The sequence below is a fragment of the Cervus canadensis genome, chromosome 5, assembly GCF_019320065.1.
Source record: "Cervus canadensis isolate Bull #8, Minnesota chromosome 5, ASM1932006v1, whole genome shotgun sequence".
Taxonomy (NCBI): Eukaryota; Metazoa; Chordata; class Mammalia; order Artiodactyla; family Cervidae; genus Cervus; species Cervus canadensis.
The window spans coordinates 82433898-82454805 of record NC_057390.1 but is presented as its reverse complement, the minus strand read 5'-3'; the positions used below and the strand labels follow the sequence as shown (position 1 = coordinate 82454805).

General features: G+C 40.6%; 1 protein-coding gene and 1 non-coding gene across 2 annotated transcripts in view; one reads left to right on the top strand and one right to left on the bottom strand.

Annotated features, from left to right (window-relative positions):
- Nucleotides 1-20908, bottom strand: part of NOL10 (nucleolar protein 10) — an 85560-nt gene that overhangs the window by 12789 nt on the left and 51863 nt on the right. The window contains exons 14-19 of the mRNA XM_043469347.1: nucleotides 18808-18934; nucleotides 14940-15019; nucleotides 14646-14744; nucleotides 13502-13591; nucleotides 3533-3706; nucleotides 3036-3283 (exon numbers count right to left, since the gene is read on the bottom strand). Coding sequence (XP_043325282.1) covers nucleotides 3036-3283; nucleotides 3533-3706; nucleotides 13502-13591; nucleotides 14646-14744; nucleotides 14940-15019; nucleotides 18808-18934 — 818 coding nt within the window. The remainder of the gene's footprint in view (nucleotides 1-3035; nucleotides 3284-3532; nucleotides 3707-13501; nucleotides 13592-14645; nucleotides 14745-14939; nucleotides 15020-18807; nucleotides 18935-20908) is intronic.
- TRNAG-UCC lies at nucleotides 17293-17365 on the top strand. The gene has a single exon. It is a non-coding gene; the product is annotated as a tRNA-Gly (tRNA).

The window sequence follows — 20908 nt, the reverse complement described above, 5'->3', positions numbered from 1 at the left end:
CGGGCCCTTCCTTCCCACCCCCGGGGCCCAGGACGGCACTCTGCTCACCCGAGGCATCAGACGACTGTCTGACTGATGGATGGGTGGGTGGAGAGGTTGACAGGGGGATGAATAAACTCAGAAGGAAAGCACAGCACACTGGAAGGCACGTAAGAATGTGCTGACAGACATATGTATTTATCTGAAGCTCTTGTTACCAGGCTAGGCAACGGAGAGAACTCGCTCTGGTTTTAAAAACTGAAATGGTTTTAAAGCTGAGCAAGTCCAAGTGAACTTTCAAACATAATCCATTTGACTCCGATGCTGCATTTTGCTGATTGCCTTGTGGTAACTCCAAGAATAAACATAAGGAGTCACTTTAGCTCTCTGAAGGATAATGGTGCAATGCTTCATTAAATAATATTAGAACATTACAAGTTCAGGATTTGCCAAAATAATCCAGTCAAGACTAGAATTCAACAAGCAGTGTGTGCCCAAACGCCAGCAAACTGCGGGCTATTCCTACCAAAGGGTGGTTACTTTAAGCAACAGGACTTTTAAGCCTGTGTAAGGATTATCGCTCATACAGCTCCTCTTCTCAAAACAACTAACTTACTGACGCTTAACTTAGTAAGAACGTGTAACTGCAGTATATTAGCTTGGCTATCATTATTCATTAAATACTAAATGTACATCCCTTTTGTTTTCTACATGAATATCCTACCAAAGCTCACAGGCAAAACAAGAATGCCAGACAGTTTGGTCATGTCTCCCACCCTCAAATCGCAGCTTCCTGTTACCATGGTTACACTGAAAAAGACTGCTCCCAGACTGTCCTGGTCAGTGGTTTTCGGGTAAATGAGTTCTTTTTCAGCACATCTTGGAAGAGTAACTTCCAGGGCTGCCTGACAAGGAATCAGTGCATAGAAGATCCACACCCTCACAAGGATTTATCAAGTGCCTACTCCGGTCAAGATACAGATTCAGGAGCTTGAGGTAAAGTAAATAACCCAAGACAAAAACAGCAGATCATCTAACAAAGAAATTCACTCCATAGAAACAGAATACTGAAAACAAGCAGTCTTCCCTCTGCTTCTGACTAGGACTCCAGGTAAAAATCTACGAATGACAGCTACATAAAAAGTGGAGTTGCACACACTGCTGGTGGAGACAAAAGTGAAGCAGTCTTTCTGGAAAAAAGTTTGGCAGTTTCTCAGGTTAGACATGACATTACCACGTGACCAGCAGTTCCACTCCCAGGTACGCAGCCAGGAGAAATGAGAGCACATGTCCACGCAAACACACATACAAATGTTCACAGCAGCACTGACAAGTGGACACACCACGCATACCCATCAACTGATCTACGGATAAATAAAATGCGGCATTACCGACAACCTGGAATAAAACTGAATGGACTACTGACACATGCAACAACATGGATGAACATTAAAAACATCATTCCAAGTAAAAGCAGTGGGACAAAAAGCCACACATATGATTACATCCACATGAAACGTCACAACAGACAAACCTGTAGAGCTAGAGAACAGATCAGTGTTTGCCTGGAGGTAAGATGAGGTGGAGTAAATGGGAGTGAATATTGACGGACGGGGTAAGGAATTCTGCTTGTGGGGCTGTGATGAAAATGTTCTAAAACTGACTCTGGTGGTGGCTGCCCAACTCTGTGACTCTACCAAAAACCAATGAACTATATACTTTAAGTATGTGACTGTCTGTTATGTAAATTATATTTAAAGAAACTTGTTAACCAAAAAAAAGTGAGGTTGGTAGGTTAAGAAAATCTCTTCATGAGATATTAAACCTATCATTAGATTGTTTGTCTACCAACCTATCTTCTGTTAGGCAGAGCCAGAATTTCTAGATGATCCTGTATCTAAGTTGAAGGATTCCCTCAACATTTCGTGTCTCAGACATTTGCTAGAAACTGGCAAAATAAAGATGAACAGGCATCTCTCCATTCCAGAAATAATTCAGTCTATCTATCATTGTCCTCCCCACCTTTCCCCTCTTCTTCTGTCTGAAAAAGCACTATTTTCAAACCAGGAAGCTGGGGGTTAGAAAAGTACAGGGCATAGAACTGGTACAGCCCCCATCTGACGCCTCGCCTGCCTTGCTTGGCTCCCCCTGCCCTCTTCCCTTGGCCCTCCAGACCTTTAGGCTCTTCTTACAAGACTGTCTACTCTATCACATCCAGATCCTGTATATCAACACGTGGCCAAGAAATTCTCAAAGCAGAGAATTTCATGTGACTCTCATGTGACTTACAAACACTGGGGGCTTAACTACCTAACTCCTTACTTAGACACCTGACAACTGAGACTGTTCAAATAATATCATTTCTTTTAAAGGAAAACTTTTATTTATTTTTACTGTGGTAAAATATTTAACCATAAAACTTACCATTTTAACCACTCTTCAGTGAACATTCACACTGTTGTGCAACCATTATCACTATCCATTTCTACAACTTTCTCATCATTCCAAATGGAAACACCGTAGCTCATTAAGTGGTGTCTCCCCAGCCTCCAACCCTGGCAACCACCATTCCACTTTCTGTCCCTGTGTACTCACCTATTCCAGAATGCCACTCTTTCTGATCTCTTTGTTTTCCTATATAAAGCTAAAAAAAATTCGTGGCAAATTTTCCAAGTGACTTTTTACTCAGATAAACTACGATGAGAGTAAACATAACTGAAATATTTTAAAAATAACTTTTTGTGAAAGAAGCTGTTACCTCTTTAATTGCCACCATCATTTTTAAGAGTGTGGGTTTTGTGGAATCAAAGTGCTCTAATGTACGTATTTACCAATACTCTTGGGGTCACACCCTGCATCTTACTCTATGTAAACTATGCCTCAAAAGGTTGTTCAGAATCACCACAGTAAGGACCAGTGTTATGTCCCCTCTGGCCTCGAGCTGCTACTGTCACATGAACTACAAAGATCAATATGACCCCTTGAGGGCACAGGGCCAGCCAGGAAGAGCAAGGCTGGACATCGAGCAAGCCAGCACCGGGGGCACCATTACTCACTTCATCAGCTTCTGTTTTGTGGCTGAATCTTTGAAGCTTCTGAATTCCTCGCCAGCTTTGATCTCATAGAACTGTGGCTTGAGGACCGTCTGCTGATCCTCCCGGAGCTGTTCCTGCCTCTTCACTTTTTCCTCCTGTTGGAGAAGTCGGCGCTGTTTCCTGACCTCTGCGACCCAGTCTTTTTCATCATCTGAACTCTCAGAACTTTCTGCATCACTTGGTTTTCCTTCTGGTTCTTCCTCCTCTTCCTGAAAATAAAAATAGTAAGAAGCAGCTCCTTTCCCTCTGCCAAAAATACCAACCCGTTATTTCCTTTTAAATAGCGTTAACCTATCAGAATCTGTGACATTGCGTGCACTGGGAAAAAACGTCTTTAATAAAAGAAGGTATATTCCTAAGCTGAAGGTCAAACAAATTACAGCTTTATTCAATGACTCTTCCAACTTATACAGAAAACTAAATATTACGCAAATTCTAAATGATAAACAGTACGTTACTTTTCCATGAAGTTCCTGTTGCTCTAAGAGTCTCAGTTTCTTCTTCCTTTTTTCACTAATTTTGGAAACAAGTGGGTTCAAAAGTCTAAATTCTTCACTCTCTTCGTCTACTTGGAAGTCAGGGTTCTCAAACATAACTTTAAATCGATCATCGGTGAGAATATTAGGAAGGCTCTGTAAGAAAAAGAATGTCAAAATTGAAAGTTAATATCAGAATAAAATCTGCCCAGAAAGATGGCTTAAAAACATCTTACTCAACAATTTATTAAAAAGCTACATAAGGCACAATTTACTAAATTATTATGACATTGTTAAAGAACCAGTTTCTAGGCCTTCCTTCTTGCTTATTTCTTATCCACAATCAAATCCTATTAACCTATTTCACAGCAAATATGTATAACTTGGCTGCTGCACACAAAGAGCTAAGAATGAGTCTTCTGCGCTAACTTTATGCTTAATACGTTGGGAAGATTTTTTTTTAGTTAACATTTTTTAATGTAAAAACATTTCTCAAGGAAATACATGGTTTTGAAACATGGCTTTTAAGCATGACTACTATGCTGAACGAGAATTAGTCTGTCAACTTCAGATTCCAAAACTGGGAAAGGAAGCATGCACCAATAATAAGTTAAGAATTAACATGGGTCGCGGGGAGCTGATGGTGTAAGTTTACTGACTCTGAGTTACTTGGAAACACAACGGATATTTCCTTCCCTTATAGGGTAGCCTCATCAATTTTCCCCTAGGCCATTTCATTGTTCTCAAAGGATATAGTGTACGACTGAGATTTCGACAAAATAAAGCTTTACGATTGAGACCCATTTGGATAGCTCAGGACTGACACTGAATTCCTTTTTATTTGTATCACTTCTGAACAGAACATTTTCTAAGAAATGTACTATAAACTTAGTGAAGTGAAAGTCACTCAGTCATGTCCGACTCCTTGCGACCCCATGGACTATACAGTTCATGGAATTCTCCACGCCAGAATACTGGAGGGGGTAGCCTTTCCCTTCTCCAAGGGATCTTCCCAATCCAAGGATCAAACCCAGGCCTCCCGCATTGCAGGCGGATTCTTTACCACCTGAGCCACAAGGGAAGCCCAAGAATACTGGAGTGGGTAGCCTATCCCTTCTCCAGCGGATCTTCCCGACCCAGGAATCAAACCAGGGTCTCCTGCATTGCAGGCGGATTCTTTACCAGTTGAGCTATCATGGTAGCCCAACTATAAACTTAAACAGATGATAACTGTATACACTCAGGGCTTCCTACTGTCCTAATCTGCAGTAGTCTTGGAAATAAGATAAACTAACCTATTTGACATGGTTTGTAATTAGACAGCCTAAGGATCAGGCTGGAGAAAACGAACCTATCTGTGGTGGCCCCTGGCTCTACCTAACAGACTTTATCTTACTGCCTGTTTCTCCACTACTGAGAGTAAATATGGCTCTAAGTTGTTGAGTTCAGAATGCTGTTTTTGTAATAACAACTATACAAAAAATTGCCAACAAAGGTCCATCTAGTCAAAGCTTTGGTTTTTCCAATAGTCATGTATGGACATGAGAGTTGGACTAAAAAGAAAGCTAAGCACCAAAGAACTGATGCTTTTGAACTGTGGTGTTGGAGAAGACTCTTGTGAGTTTCTTGGATGGCAAAGAGATCAAACCAGTCAATCCTAAAGGAAATAAGTCCTGAATACTCAATGGAAGGACTGATGCTGAAGCTGAAGCTCCAATACTTTGGCCACCTGATGTGAAGAACTGACTCACTGAAAAAGACCCTGGTGCTGGGAAAGACTGAAAGCAGGAGGAGAAAGGGATAACAGAGGATGAGATGGTTGGATAGCATCACTGACTCGACGGACATGATTTTAAGCAAGCTCCAGGAGTTGGTGATGGACAGGGAAGCCTGGCGTGCTGCAGTCCATGGGGTCACAAGGAGTTGGACACGACTGAGCAACTGAACTGAACTATACAAAAAAATTGGCAAACCATGAGACACTAAGGAACTTGGGCTATTTATTACCTGTATGTATCTAAAATCTGACTAACCTTTACTAAAATTCTATGATATGCTGAATTAATATTTGAGACACACTGAAGGCTTCCCTATTATCATTTCCAAAACAGATTTAAGATCAAGGAAGAAACAGAGATATGTCCTAGTTCTTGATCCCAAGGCACTCACTCACTCACAACTTGAGTAATAAACAAACCAGACTCTAAGCTACAAGGCACCTTATGAAGGATGCTAAGCAGACATGAAAGTACTCTAAGAGCAGAAGGGTAAAAAGTAATTCCAACAAGAGACATCTCAGTGGGGAGGTGTGGGGGGGCAGTACACATTGGGGAAGAGGCTTGAAAGAAGGGTACTTTTCAACAGATAGGAATTTGGGAAGAGCATTTCCAGCCCCCTGAGGAGTGGTGAGCAGTCTGATAATGCAAGGATAGTGGCAAAATTTGAAAAAACAATTTTTGATCAGGTCAGACTGTAAAAGACTTAATATGCCATGACCTTTCTCTGCAGGTAAGGGGAAATGACTAGGGAAAAAGACGATAAGGAGGAGAAAGATGACAAACAGAAGAGTAAGTCAAGAATCTCAGACACAAAGAAACCTGCTTTGCGATTCTGCAGCCACATGGTACATGGTGGGCTATTGAGATAGAACTCAGACACGAGGAAGATGAAGAGGCCACTTGAGGAAATGGGAACAGAGACAGGGCCTGAATCAGGGCAAATGGTATCCAAGGGTGAAGATACACTATAAGCTAGAATTGATAGATATCTCTATGGAGGAGATGAGAGGAGGAATATGGAAAAATAGTAAAGTACACCATGATACATTCAGACAACAGAGTATTATTCAGCACTAAAAAGAAACAGGGTATCAAGCTACAAAAAGACAGACAGACCCTTACTAAGCAAAAGAAGCCAATCTGAAAAGGCTACGATCCCAACTAAATGACACTGTAGGAAAGGTAAAACAATGGACTCAGGCAAAAGCTCAGTGGGTGCTAGGGGTCAAGGGGAGGGATGAAGAGGTGTAGCTCAGAGGGTGTGGGGGAAGCGAAAATATCCTGACCTTCTAATAGTGGACACATGTCTCTACACACGTGTCTCAAACCACAGCATGAACAACATCAAGCATGAACCCTAATGTAAACTGTGGGCTTCAGGGGATTATCACATATTAATGTAGGTTCATCAGCTGTAACAAACAACCCCCCTTGGTGGAGGATATTAACAGTGAGGTGGGCTGGGGGTGGACCTAACACATGTGTGGGGGACAGGGGGTATGCGGGAAATCTCTGTACCTTCCTCTCACTTTTGCTGTGAATATAAAACTGTTATAGAAAGTATCTTTGGAAGAATCCAGTAAATGAGAGAAGTTAAACAAAGAAAAAAACAAAATTATGTTTCATTTAAGACCAGTTAACTCAGTGTATTCTGAAGGATGCCATCAGGTGTCTGAAAACCAGGCACCAGGGCTCAGGAGAGAAGAGAGGGCTACCCTGGATACATTTTGGAGTTATCTGTAAACACAGGGCAGGTGATACTGCCCAAGACCAGAATAAGTTATTTGCTAAGTATATATTTTCAGGTTTTATAGTTACATATTGTCATGTTTTATATATTTAGATTTAAAATGTATATGTATATAAAATGTATATTTAGATATAAAATGTATAACGTATATGTATGTGAAGTTGCGCAGTCATGTATGACTCTTTGTGATCCCACTGACTGTAGCCTACCAGGCACCTCCGTCAATGGAATTTTCCAGGCAACAGTACTGGAGTCGGTTGCCATTTCCTTCTCCTGGGGATCTTCCTGATTCAGAGATCAAACCCAGGTCTCCTGCATTGCAGGCAGACAGATGCTTTATAGTCTGAGCCACCAGGGAAGCCAATGTATATGTATATACATATGTAAATATACAAATCCAAGGGAAATCTTTTCTTTTCCATCTTACTGTATTATCACGTTTAATAAATAACAGAGAAACATGTTAAAAAAAAGAGTAAGTTGGCTAGTATTCTCTTTTTTCCCCTTAATTTAAAACAAGTTGCACTGCCCAAAGACAAGTATGCCTTGGATGAACAAATATAAAGTAAAAACTCTTATAACCAAGCTGTAAAAATATTTCCCCCAGAGAGTTTTCCTAGTCTAATTGTTTGTTTTCACAGCCGTCTTAAAAAAAAAAACAACACAGTAGGATGAGATGTAGTTAGTGATGTCCTATAGTAGTTTACACATGTCTGGTTAGCAGTCTGCCCTATAAATATACGTGTATGTATGCCAAACACGTGCCACTGGAATCTGGGAAACATCGTAAGGTACTGTCACACTGTAGCCCTGCCTCAGAGAAGGGTGCTCTGGGTAGATCTGAGTGGGCACCCTCACTATCCACACTGTGTCCCAACACAGAACATATATGAGGAATACTCCACATTTAAAACAGATCAACACTTGCAATGCAATGGTATCTATGAAATTAAGGTGATGCCGACTTCTGAGTGAAGGCAGTGGTTTGAACAGGAGCATCTCCTTCCAATCTCTGCTAAAACACCACTAAAACAATAGAAGAGGGGCCTTAAAAAGACACGAACCCCCAAGGAAGAGGAGGCCAGGAAAGGAGACGGGAGCAACGAGGATGCAGAAGCAAGAGAGGAAGGTCTACCACCCGGCGTCCCCAAGTGAAGGCCCTTCTGGAGGGGGACGCGTCCGGCAGGGGCCGCGGTGCGCTGAGGACGCACCTGGTACCCAGGGGAAGCAGGCAAGGGGGAGATGCCGCCTCACCCCAACGTCCCCGCCCTCCTGCTGACAGTTCCCGGTCCTCAAAACACTGGCAGCCAGGCCATCACTCTCTGAGCAACAGAGTCTGACCAGAAGAAAGAGGCTGAAAGACACTGCGGTTTGGTGCATTCCCAAACAGATTGGCCAGGTCAGCGCACAGGACTGAGGTGCCCTCAGGGTCTCCACTCAGCTTTTTGTATCTTCCACTCTTTTAAATCTGAACCAATGACTATGCATCACAGTAGGCAAAAACTACGTACAGTTTTTACCCAAGACTGTTTCCCAGCACCTGAGTTCCTGTACTGAGGGGGACCCGAGGAGGCCAGCACTGCGGCTGGATCTCTGGTGGAAGACAGCCCCAGCACAGCCCTGGGCCGGTCCGGAGACTTCCTTGGACTCCTCCTTCTTGCCTTAGTCTCACATTGGAGGAGAAAACCCTAAGGAACTTCCTGAGGAAAAGTCGCACGTAAGAGTGATTTGCTGTTGTTGCTATTGAGAACTGTGGGTGTGAGGATCTCTTTACTACCCCTTATACTGACTGCTTGTCTGTCTGGGCTGGAAACAACATTCCTTCAGAAAACTGAAGGTCCTTACGATTCTGGGTCCATCATGGGGGTGAGGTGGAATGAACCACCAGGATGCTGGCTGTAAACCAGGATTTGAAGGGGACCATTCCAGAATGGAGCTGAGCAGAATGATGTAGAAGAGACTTCTTCAGGAAAGTCAAGTTTATATAACAACTGGTGATCTTCATGTAACTATGAAGAGACAAGATTTAGACAAGCGGCAAAGAACTGAGTGTTGACTATTGATTAAGTACACGGAAAACTAACAAAAAGTTAATTACTAAGTCCAGGGACGACTAAGATTGTGCGGGAAATAAGACTAAATAAGGTCATGTAGGAGATGTGGTATGAATCCACCTGCCAACACAGGAGATATAAGAGACACGGGTTCGATCCCTGGGTCAGGAAGGTCCCCTGGAGAAGGAAATGGCAACCCATTCCAGTATTCTTGCCTGGAAAATTCCATGGACAGAAGAGCCTGGCAGGCTACAGTCCAGAGGGTTGCAAAGAGTCAAATACAAGAGAGCACTCAGGGAGAGGAGGAGGAGATGTATAAGAGTATACACATATTTGTAACAAAGTAAATGCTGAATAGTCATGTATGGATGTGAGAGTTGGACTGTAAAGAAAGCTGAACTCTGAAGAATTGATGCTTTTGAACTGTGGTGTTGGAAATGACTCTTGAGAGTCCCTTGGACTGCAAGGAGATTCAACTAGTCCATCCTAAAGGAAATCAGTCCTGAATATTCACTGGAAGGACTGATGTTGAAGCTGAAACTCCCAATATACTTTGGCCACCTGATGTGAAGAACTGACTCATTTGAAAAGACCCTGATGCTGGGAAAGATTGAAGGCAGGAGGAGAAGGGGATGACAAGAGGATGAGATGGCTGGATGGCCTCACCAACATGATGAACATGAGTCTGGGTAACCTCTGGGAGTTGGTGATAGACAGGGAAGGCTGGTGTGCTGCAGTCCATGGGGTGGCAAAGAGTCAGACAGGAATGAGCAACTGAACTGAACTGACTGAAATGCTGAATACTGACTTACCCAAAGTTACAAAGTTTCCTCCCTGACCCAGGGAGGAAAGGTTATCAAAAGACAATGCCTCCATATTCTCAGACAACTGAGAGCTATGTTACTGAAGAGTCCTTGTGAGGTGATCAAGTTTATTGCTTAAATAAATTTTTAAAGACAATGCCTGACATTTGAAAATCAAGAAGGAGCACCATAGGCCAGCAATAAGAAACAGAGTTTTAGACCAAAATAATGAACTAAAAAGGCAAGAGTGTCAGGGAAGCTGAAAATGGGAGAGGGGAAAGAAGAGGGTGAATAGAAGGCTGGAAGGGCAGGCAACATTCCTATCAAACCTTGGCGAAATACTAGTTTTCAAAACTCTGTGTACAGAACTGTAACAACAACAGAAACCACACAATCTTTAATTGGTACTGAAAAGCTTTAAAACATAACATTTTGGATGTTTAAACTGATCTGATCCAACCCAGAGTCTATGAATAATTATGTCTTTTCCCTGGAGAGGTAAATAATTACTTAACATCTAAGGTGATGCTGGTATGGAAGAATCCTTAAGGCTGGTAGGACACTTCTCCCAAGGTCTCTGAGCCACAGAACACACCTAGCCTACTGACGTCATGCACGACAGTACCTGGCTGGGCTGCTGCAGAATTCGAGAGAAGTACCTCCATACAAGACTTTAAGGCAATGGTGAAAATTTGGCAGAAAAGGCCAATGGGCAAGAAGTGGCACTTGTAAGAAAAGTGGCTTAGCTACAACGCACACCCTTATAGATCAAGTGGATCACCATTTGCTTGCCTCTCCCAAAGTGCTTGTACCTACTGGGAGCTCAACATATATTAGCTGAATAAATGAATTGATTCTTAATTAGAATTAACACCACCGCATTTCTAAGTTTGGATAAGGTTCAGATAATTGCTTCCTGACACTATGTGGTGGGTCACTTGCCATTGCAGATCCAACATGAAGTGAATGGTAAACATCTTATTAGAATTTAATTATGTTATCAGTGGGAGCAATATCTGGGAACATATTTCATTGTCTGCCTCCATGAAATTTCAGCTGGAGTCAAAGCAGGCCATAACTGCACTGTACTGACTTTTAAATCAGAAGTTACCAGAGCTATTAAGGCTCTTAAGGGTTTGAAGAGCTGAGTTCAAAGACAAGACTAATGAAGTGCTGATGGATTTAACAATTCTTTCAAGTATTCTTTACAATTATAATGAAGGACTTTTTTCTTAATTCAGGAACCGTTTTTAAGGTCTTTGTTTTCTGTTGTTGTTGTTGTGTTTTTTTTTTTTTTTTTTTTGCAGGATCTTAATTCCCTGGGATGCAATCCAGGTGCCATCAGTGAAAGCACTAGGTCCTACCAGTGGACCACCAGGGAAGCTCCAAGGTCATCTGAATTAGATAAAACTGTTAAACAACAAATCAGACAAGCTAACAACAGACTTTTTGTTGTTGCTGTTGTTTAGTCGCTAAGTGTTGTCTGACTCTTTGCAATCCCGTGGACTGTCGTCCGCCAAGCTATTCTGTCCATGAGATTTCCCAGGCAAGAATACTAGAGTGGGTTGCCATTTCCTTCCCCAGGGGATGTTCCTATATTTAAGTATTTCTGCAAAGAAACTGAACTCCGATAATGAGGACTGACTTGGGTCAGCAAGTCACTGAAAAGTCAATGAAAACACCCCTTTCTAGCAGTATTCTAGAATTCACACCACTACAAACACCACGCTTCCAGCTTCCAACAGCGGAAGGGAAATTGATGGAAGAAGAGAGGGATTTCTCAGGTTCTTCCTCTTTGCACTTGCAGTATGAACAGCATGTAGCTGGATGCTTCTTTATAGGATAACCCTATAAATTGTTTTAAAGGCACAGACAACCATGACTTTCCCATGGACTCTGCAGGTCATTCTGCATGTTTTCAGCTCTCGGGGTTGTTGCTACCATCCTGCACCCCTGGGCACAGCAAACGCCAACTACGTTCTCCATCTCCTCTGGCTGTCCCTAATCTCAGCAAGAGTGTGAAGAGGGGGGCAGAGAGAAAAGGGGCTTCCTCTGCATCTTCATAATCCTAAAACCTTTAAGAAAGGCTCCTGTACACTGTGTAAGCCATGCTGCACAAAGTATCAAAATTAAACATTAATTTGTGTCATATTCTCTTTAACACTGAATGTCATACAGACTTAGACGCATAAACTGTAGATAGGAAAAGAAGACCTCTGCAGCATAAACCAGCTCCTCTCCCTTCCCACTGCAACCTCAGGGCATGTAAATCCAAAGATCATATCCGTGAAGCTTGGGGAATGACTTATAAAGCTGACAAGTTACCTCCCTAACCATCCTCAGGCTGGGCTAACAAGAAAATCACTGGGAGCATGCCAAAGAGAACGTCAAGAGAGCCAGAAGCACTTATATTTTGAACACTTTAAGCTCTACGCATACATGTGATACACTGATGAAATTAGGAAGGTACACAGCCACAAACACAATCATAGCACTACGAAGGCTCCCCCGTCCCCACCTCAGTCCTACTCCGCATAGAGAAGGACAAGCTACGACCCAGTGAAGCTCAGCGTCACCCACGATGACACAACTGGTGAGCAAGGGGGACCAGACACGAGACCCTTCAGTTGCAGCCCCCTGACGCGGCTGAAGAGAGCGGTACAAAAATAAACACACAAAGGGCTCACTTGTCTCCATTCACTTACCTGGTTAAAAAACTAGAGAGAGAACAGAGAAAGAATAAACACTAAGAAAACTCTCCGGACAGCTTGACACAGCTGGCCCAGATACAAAGTTTGGCCATCTACGCAGGCAGGTCCTGCAGGCTCGTAGGAGAGATGGGATCTTTACAACTCATTCCAGAGAAGAGTCCGGCCCACTTATCTGCCTGCCTGATGTAAGCTGATGGGGAAACAGCACGGAGAAGAATGAGGAAGCTCTCACTTCTCTGGGAAAATGAGAAAAAATCCACCAGCTGACCCTTACTTAGTTTATGACCGACCTTCGTCCATTTTACATCAGGAATGGAAGGTAGAGAGCAGTTAATCCTTAGAGTGCATGCGCCCAGTAATGCCAAGTCTAAACGAAAGCTGGTTACTTTTTCAGTTATAAACAAACCTAGTGACTACAAAGAAAAACAATAAACAAACTAAATATTTAACAATAAAAGGGATATTTAAAATACATCCAAAGATAAAATATGCAGCTCTCAAAATATTTATAAAGATTGTTTAGTAAAATGTGAAGCCACGTGTGTTATTTTACAGAACCAAGATAAATATTTTATACATATATATCCTATTACAGTTTATAATTTTAAGAGAAATAAGACAGGAAGGAAATTCACTAAACTATTAGTGATGCCTTTCTCTGGATAGAAGTACATGAGTGACTTTCTTCTTTATACTCTATCTGTTTTACAAACTTTCCATATTGAGTATATACTATCTAATAAGCAGAGGAAACAAGGAAAACTAAACACATTTTCAAAGTAAAAGGATACAATTTACCATCAAGAAAACAGAGAAATAATTTATCAATATTTTCTTTGCCTTATAAAATCTTACCTTAACTTTCTTTTTCCAGGTAGATTTTTGCTTCTCCTCCTCTTCCTCAATTAATTTAAGTGCCAGCTCTTTGTTAACTTTTGGCAATTTCTAGCAGAGGAGAAAAAAAAAAAGTTGTACTGCAATACCTACAGTTGAGCTTTGGAGGTTAAAGCAAAGAGTAGGGACAAAGGGACTCCATGTCCTAGACTGCCTTGGCCAATATACACACACATATTCACTGCTTTTTTTTTTTTTTTAATTCACTGCTTTTAACTAACAGTCTGAAAAAAGCAAAAGCTTGCTACTAGTTTCTGCACTGAAAGTGTGTGCGTATGTTTTACAAAATGTCCAGTTAGAAACGATCATATCCCTTGGTGGTCGATCTCGATCAGGCCGGGAAGGCAGGAGGAGACGGGGTTTCCGCTTCCCCTCTGCTGGCCGCAGGGCTGGTGTCCTGCGTCAATAGTTCTGTCTCCTGGCAGTAACGACGGCTCCAGCAGAGCAAGGGAGTCCAGTTTGTGGCTTCCCCACACTCCCAGGAACAGCCTCGTCCTACCTCGAGGGCCCCACCGCCAGCTGTCAGCCCTCTTCCGAGGTCCGAGTCTCTAGGCCCGCCTGTCTCTTACTGCCAGGTGCTGGCAAGTTAGCTGCTCCCTGTAGCCACCGCCTCCTTTATCAGCGTTTTTGCCTCTTCACCTCTCTAATACCTGGGTAACAATTCTTATACATTAAATTCTCTCTGATAATAGAACTAATGTGGCCTGATTCCTGTCTGGGCCCTGGCATAGTCTGATGACTGTTTCCCATGATCCAAGCAGCTAGCCTAAGACACTCCCATGTGTCACCAAGAAATGGGGATTAGAAAAGCCCCAGCACTCCAAAGTCTAAAAACACCTGTTTGAAAACAGCATTGTATTTTCTTGGTAGGATCGACAGTATCAGCTCACCTGGCATTACCTGCCACAACACCACTATCTTTACCATAAGGATGAAACTAGAGCATCCACCCTCACGACAAATAAAACATATCAGAAATATTAGTGAATGATGTAAACTAAGGATGGGGAAAGTAAGAAATGGATGGCAAGCTTCTCCGAATAATAAACAAAATAAAAATGAAGAACCTTTCTCTAGTAGATTCAATACTGACTGTAATATTTACCTTTAATTGCACTCTTTGTGCTCGTGTTTCTTCTATCTTCTGCCGGATCTTATCTTTCCTATATTCTTCATAAGCAAATGGATTTACCATCAATTTCACCTTTTTGGAGTAGAAGAAAATTAAAACCAAGAGAACTACATTTAGCAGCATGTCTCATATACAGCATGAATATTATGCCAAAGGATAGATCTTTTACAAATCTTAAGTAAGTTTTATAAAAATATACATAAGTAGAGAAGAAATGGCCACAAAGCAATTATCAGTCACCTTAAATAACTGTAGCTTTGTACTTACCTTGTGGTAGAGCCTTATATCCATGAAAAATCCATGCATATATGCCCGAAGAAAAGGTGATCCAATGAGATGTGTGAGCCCTGGGGGAAGTTAACCAGAAGAGGGCAGATCTTTATGAAATCCTAATCCTGATTAAAATTCAGCAGTTTTTCACAGATAACAATTTGATTATAATTTCACTTCTAAGTAAAAATTTAAGGATTAGAACCACTTATCTTCTTTAACAACTGCAAAGAAAATTTTAATCTACTTCAGCAACATTATCTTACTTATTTTTAATGTAATATTGTACTAAGCATAAAAATGATGGAAAGGTATTCATGAACTATAACAGACTAGTAAAGAAGGGCTCCCCACACTACTGGTTCTCAGGTTTTTTTCATTCCATGAAAGTGAAGTCACTCAGTCATGTCACTCTTTACGACCCCGTGGACTGTAGCCTACCAGGCTCCTCCGTCCATGGGATTCTCCAGGCAAGAATACTGGAGTAGGTTGCCATTTCCTTCTCCAGGGGATCTTCCCGACCCAGGGATCAAACCCGGGACTCCTGGATTGCAGGCAGACGCTTTACCCTCTGAGCCACCAGGGAAGCCCTTTTCCATAAGCCAGTTTCAAATCTAAAAATAATACTGAGACTCAACACTAGGTTGCCAACTTTCATATTGCCAAGTAAGAACAGGGCTGGGGTAGGGGCGGGAGTGGGGTGGGGGAGGGGGATGGTCCGTAATTTCCAAAAACAAAAGAAAAACTGTGTCACAACAATAAAGTAGAAAGGGTATGTGTTCCCCCAAAAGAGAATAACTGGCAAATGTATACCAACACATATACTAAACACACACATACTGCATTATGGATGAATGAAAAGTCTAAGCCAATGAGTGTCTAGCAGCCCTGCTTTAAAGAGTATCTTTCACAAGGTTCCCAAGATTCAGTAGATTTCATTTACAATTAGTGGTGTGGGGGGTCACATAAGGATGCCCTGCCTATGTCATAGAAATTATTAACTGCAAATATTTACACAGAGAAAGGTTACAAGAATATTCATCTTCAGAATAAGACCGCCTATGAAATAATTCACGTGAACAGCACTTTTGTTTATATAATACTAAGGGGCTTAGTAGCCTCCAAGGAAAGCATTACCCTGATTTCCAAATTTTAGAAATAACCCTCCAGGGCTAAAAATAATGTCTAGGTAAAATCACATAGGTGTACAAAACAGTATACATTATAGAACAACATCAAAAGGCAAACCTAAATTTAGGATAATTTCATAAGGTAATTATAAGTCTTGGTCAGAAAAGTACTTTCTTAGAACGTTAGGTCAATAAAACTCCATTGTTTGAATTTGCACAGTGGAAACTTAAAGGTGCAGTGGGGAGGGCTGAACCTTAATGAAATGTCCAAATGCACAACAATCTGCATTGAGGTACCTGCACATGTGTTTTTATAATTTTTTATTTCCTCTATTAAGTATACAGAACTTATATTTATGGCCCAGAATTATTCCCATTCCAAGTTAGGTCATGAATAAAATCCAGCAGGAAGTTTTTCACATTAAAACAATTGTAAGGAGAGATCTGGCATCAGGTTTTCTCATCCTTAGCTCCAGACAACACCGGTCCCAACAGATCTTGGAGGAAGACGAGGTTCTGTGATTAAGTAAGTTTCCTCCCTCCTAGTGATTTACAGTGTATAAAGGCTCAAAGTCCACAGAAGAGAAACTGATTTAACTTGGTTAAACTGAACATTTCTCAAATAAACTTATTTGCCACAAATCTCTTAAAATGATAGGTAACATTATGGATTGTTTAAATACTGTGCTGATTAATTTTCAGGCATGATCTGATTCATTCTCTAAGCAACTCGATGAGTAGGTGCCATGATTATTATTTTATAGATGAGGAAACGAAGGCACAATGTAATTAAGTAAACTGGTCAAGTCACAGAGCTATTTCGCGGTAGAGGTGGGGTGTGAGCCCATGTCAGCCTCCCTAAAGCCTGTATCAGCCACTATGCTGCCCATCTAGCACTTCTGACAGAAGCAGGGGTCCATGAAACACATTTTGGGAAATGGCATGGTACAGGACCTGCTAAAGGCCATAGCTAGGAAATGACAGAACCTGCAACTTTTCAAATGCTATAATCTTGAGAAACAAGGGAAGTCAGTTCCATGGCCTTATTTTTACTTTAACATAAGCTACTTATTTGATAAATGAAAATACTGATGGTAAAATCTATTGAAAAATATAACCAATGGCTATAATAATCTACATGAAAATGATTTCTAGTATAATTTATTTTGTTGAATATTATATCTATTTCCATAGTCTTAAAAATAGGCAGTCTGGGGACTTCCCTGATGGTCCAGTGGCTAAGACTCCGTGCTTCCAACGCAGGGGACCCAGGTTTGAACCCTGGTTGGGGAACAAGATCCCACATGCTGCAGCTAAGAGTTCACATGCCACAACTAAAGATCCTAAGCATCTGAAGCAACTAAAAAAATAAGCATCTGAAGAAAAAAATTGGCAGCATGAATGTATTTTAACAAAACATATTTAAACCTTTATAACTGCCTTCCTCACCCAAAATAAACATAGTCAAGAGACTGAAAAAGCACCCAAAATATACTAAACACAGTAGTTTTTAAAAATCCACAAAATAAAAATGTCTTTTTATTCTCCAGTGTAATAATGTAGGTGAGTGTCACACAACCATACTATAAAAATTACGCTGGAGATATTTAAGAAGGCATTTCCATGGAAAGATTTATTTTACCTTATTTCATCCATAAGTCACTTTTCAAAAGGCTAAACACAACTCTTTCCTTCTTAAACACATTAAAATTTAAGGAATTATTTTGGTGGTAGCTGGCAGAAAATAATTTTGCCTGAATTAACTGCGCTAAAAGATATGGTTTAAATATAAAGTTTAAGACTCTCGTCTAATCTGTTACATGATTCTATTTTCTTTTAACATTCAACTGCTATTGTATATCTCTCTGTTCTAAAGACAACTAAGCTGCCTAGGCTTGCAGAGAATGGATCCTATTTTCGTACTCTCAATAATTTGCTATGCAGCCTTTTTTCAGGAGAACAAGATTAACAAAACCTACTCTCATCCTGCAAACTAGTGTTAGCCAACTAAGACAAATATGTTCTTCAGGGTGTCAGGATGGCTGAGGTTAGTTAAGAGCACGGACTCTAGGTTTAAATTCTAACCCTCACATTTACCACCACTGAAGCCTTTGGGAAGTTACTTTAATCTTTCCATGCCTCAGTTTCTTAACCTAGAAAATGAAATCATAATAGTATCCACTCAACAGGTGTGAGGATTAAATAAAATGTATATAAAACATTCAGAATACTGCCTGGGCAAATGTAAGCCCTATTTTAATGTTGGCCATTATTAAGAAGCATTTTTGGTTTGTATTCTTTAAATTCAAATAACAGTTAAGGTTCTACATACTTGAGGATTCAACCCATGGTTTCTAAGTTGTGGATTTGGTCTATTAATAAGCAAACCTACAAGGGAGACAAAAAGCATTTACGTGCAGTCTCTGAGATTTCTCACAATCTTATTATATTCAAATAGTACTTGAAAGAAAGTCACTGCTTCCAGGAACTGGTATTTTCCTATACACAGGTGGTAGGCCAAAAAAACTGTTCCTCACTTAACATACAAAAACGCTTCAGTAGATTGAACTTATCTGAATCTTCCAAGCAGACATTATATGTACTATGTTTAATACCTGATTTGTCAGAAAGAAGATCTGTAACATCAGATGAATGTGACTCCATCACTTTTGATGTTCAAAATTCAAAACAAGTAGAAATAATTTTATAAACATTTCATTGTAATTTTCTTTTACCTAAATTTTCAAGGTCTTTCTTGGTGACAAATTTGTAATCATCATAAACTGTGCTTTCTGGGTTCTCTTCTAATTCTTCTGTCAAGTTGTCCAAGAAGGAACACCACCTGGGAGCAGGACCCAAAACCTGCCGGGTTGACGAAAAGGTTAGCAAGTGTATACCCTCATCATATCAACTAAGAGTCAGTTATTTTACAACCAGTTTCCGTAAATACACTTTTAAAATCCTTGATTCCATCAGAAGTACTGAGAAATAACTGCAAAATGCATCATCAAGTCTATAATGGAAGAGAATAAACAAAGTAGGAAGAAGATTAGGCTTGTTTACAAGGGAAAAAAAACCTCAGTCTGGGATACAATGATATTAATGAATATTCTTACATGAGAACTATGAAAAATAAATAATAATTCAGGTACTAAGAATAACATCCATCTATATAGTTCCACCACTTCCCTCATTCAAAACATAAATAGAATTTACAAAGGCATACACTTGGCATAGCAGATTTTTTAAGTTTGTCATGCATGACAAACAAAAGTCTAAACAAAAGGAGAATCACCCTTTCCTAAGAGTTTTCAACTAATGACTTGATAATTACATTCTATCTTGTATGGTCCATTTCATTTAATTTATGAAAAAATTAAAATTCTGTGTATAGAATTCTTCAGATTTAACCTAAAACTGGTGGCCAAGATCCACAATTAGTCCCAATGAAAGGCTGAGGAACAAAGGATTAAAGAGAATTTATAACCAAGTAATAAGATATGAATACTTCAATTTGTAACCCAATTACTTCCATAAAATAATGATTGTTTTTCACTTTTTTGCCCTTGATACAAATCTTTCCCACCAGATGCCTCACCCACTGAGGTCAACATTTATCCCAAAGGAAATAACACTCAGCGGGAAAGCCAAGATCATGGTAGAGGCTTTCAGAAGAGAGAACTCTGGGCTCTTACAAAATGGATCTACCTGCCTGTGTATTCTGACAGTAATCAATTAAACAGGGGGGAAAAAAAAACAAAACTCATAGTGGAAATTATTAAATCTAGCTTAAACTTTTTGGAGAAGGGAAGGCAGGAGGAAGAGAGTTACATCAAAGAAAAATGGCCCCTAATATCCTCTTCAACCATTAAAAAAAAAAAAAAGAAAAAAGCAGATGTTAGATATAGCCATACTAATTTATAATTTTATTATTTTGCCTGATTAGAAAGAGAATGATCCCACTACTCCTGCCAAAGGCTATGGGGCTCATGAACAAGAAAAACAACTCTTAATGACAATTAAAAAGTACCACTGAGAATTTTCTTACTAGCATAATCTATATAATTCTTAAAAACAGAAGGAAAGGTCTTGATACACTTAGTCGTTTGACTAACCATAAAAGACAAATCTTCAAGAAATGTAAGGCAATAAAAAAAAATCAATGTAGACCACTTTAAAGAAACTGTTCTGATATTAAGCAATTTTAGGACAGTCACTTGAAGTCAACAAATACTGATATTAATTACTACTAGATATAAAACACTGTGCTAAACCAAAGTCCCCGACCATGGTCTTATCCCCCAAGGACTTAAAAACCTAACTGGAGCAGAGAGCGTGTATGTGTGTGCACACGCATGCACATGCACACACACTCAGCTCCTTAAAGCAATGGACTGAGACTGCACTAAGTCCATGTGGAAGGCAAGTGAGGGCTAGATGAAACAGGCTGGGCTGGGATAAGTATATCTGAAAGGACTTCCGGTTGGAATGAACATGTGAGCAAGCTAGGAAAACCATGGGGCACCTTCTGAGAGTGAGCGTTTAGGCACCAGAGCTACAAAGCAATCTGCGTTCCATCAGTCACAGATCTGCCCAAGTGAGGCTCTACCACGTGCTGCTGTAAGGCCCAGGACGGCAGTCTTCTCTCTCAGAGAGGTGTAGTCACTATTGGCACTTTCCCAGGACGTGAGATCCAAGGTAGGTTCTTACGGGAGGGTCCAAACTTCACCTGTTTTAAGTGCTTAATTTCCAGTGCCTAGAACACTGCCTGCCAAGTAGCAGGTGTTAAGTATTTCATAAATAAATCTATTCATACATAAAACACATATGAATGCA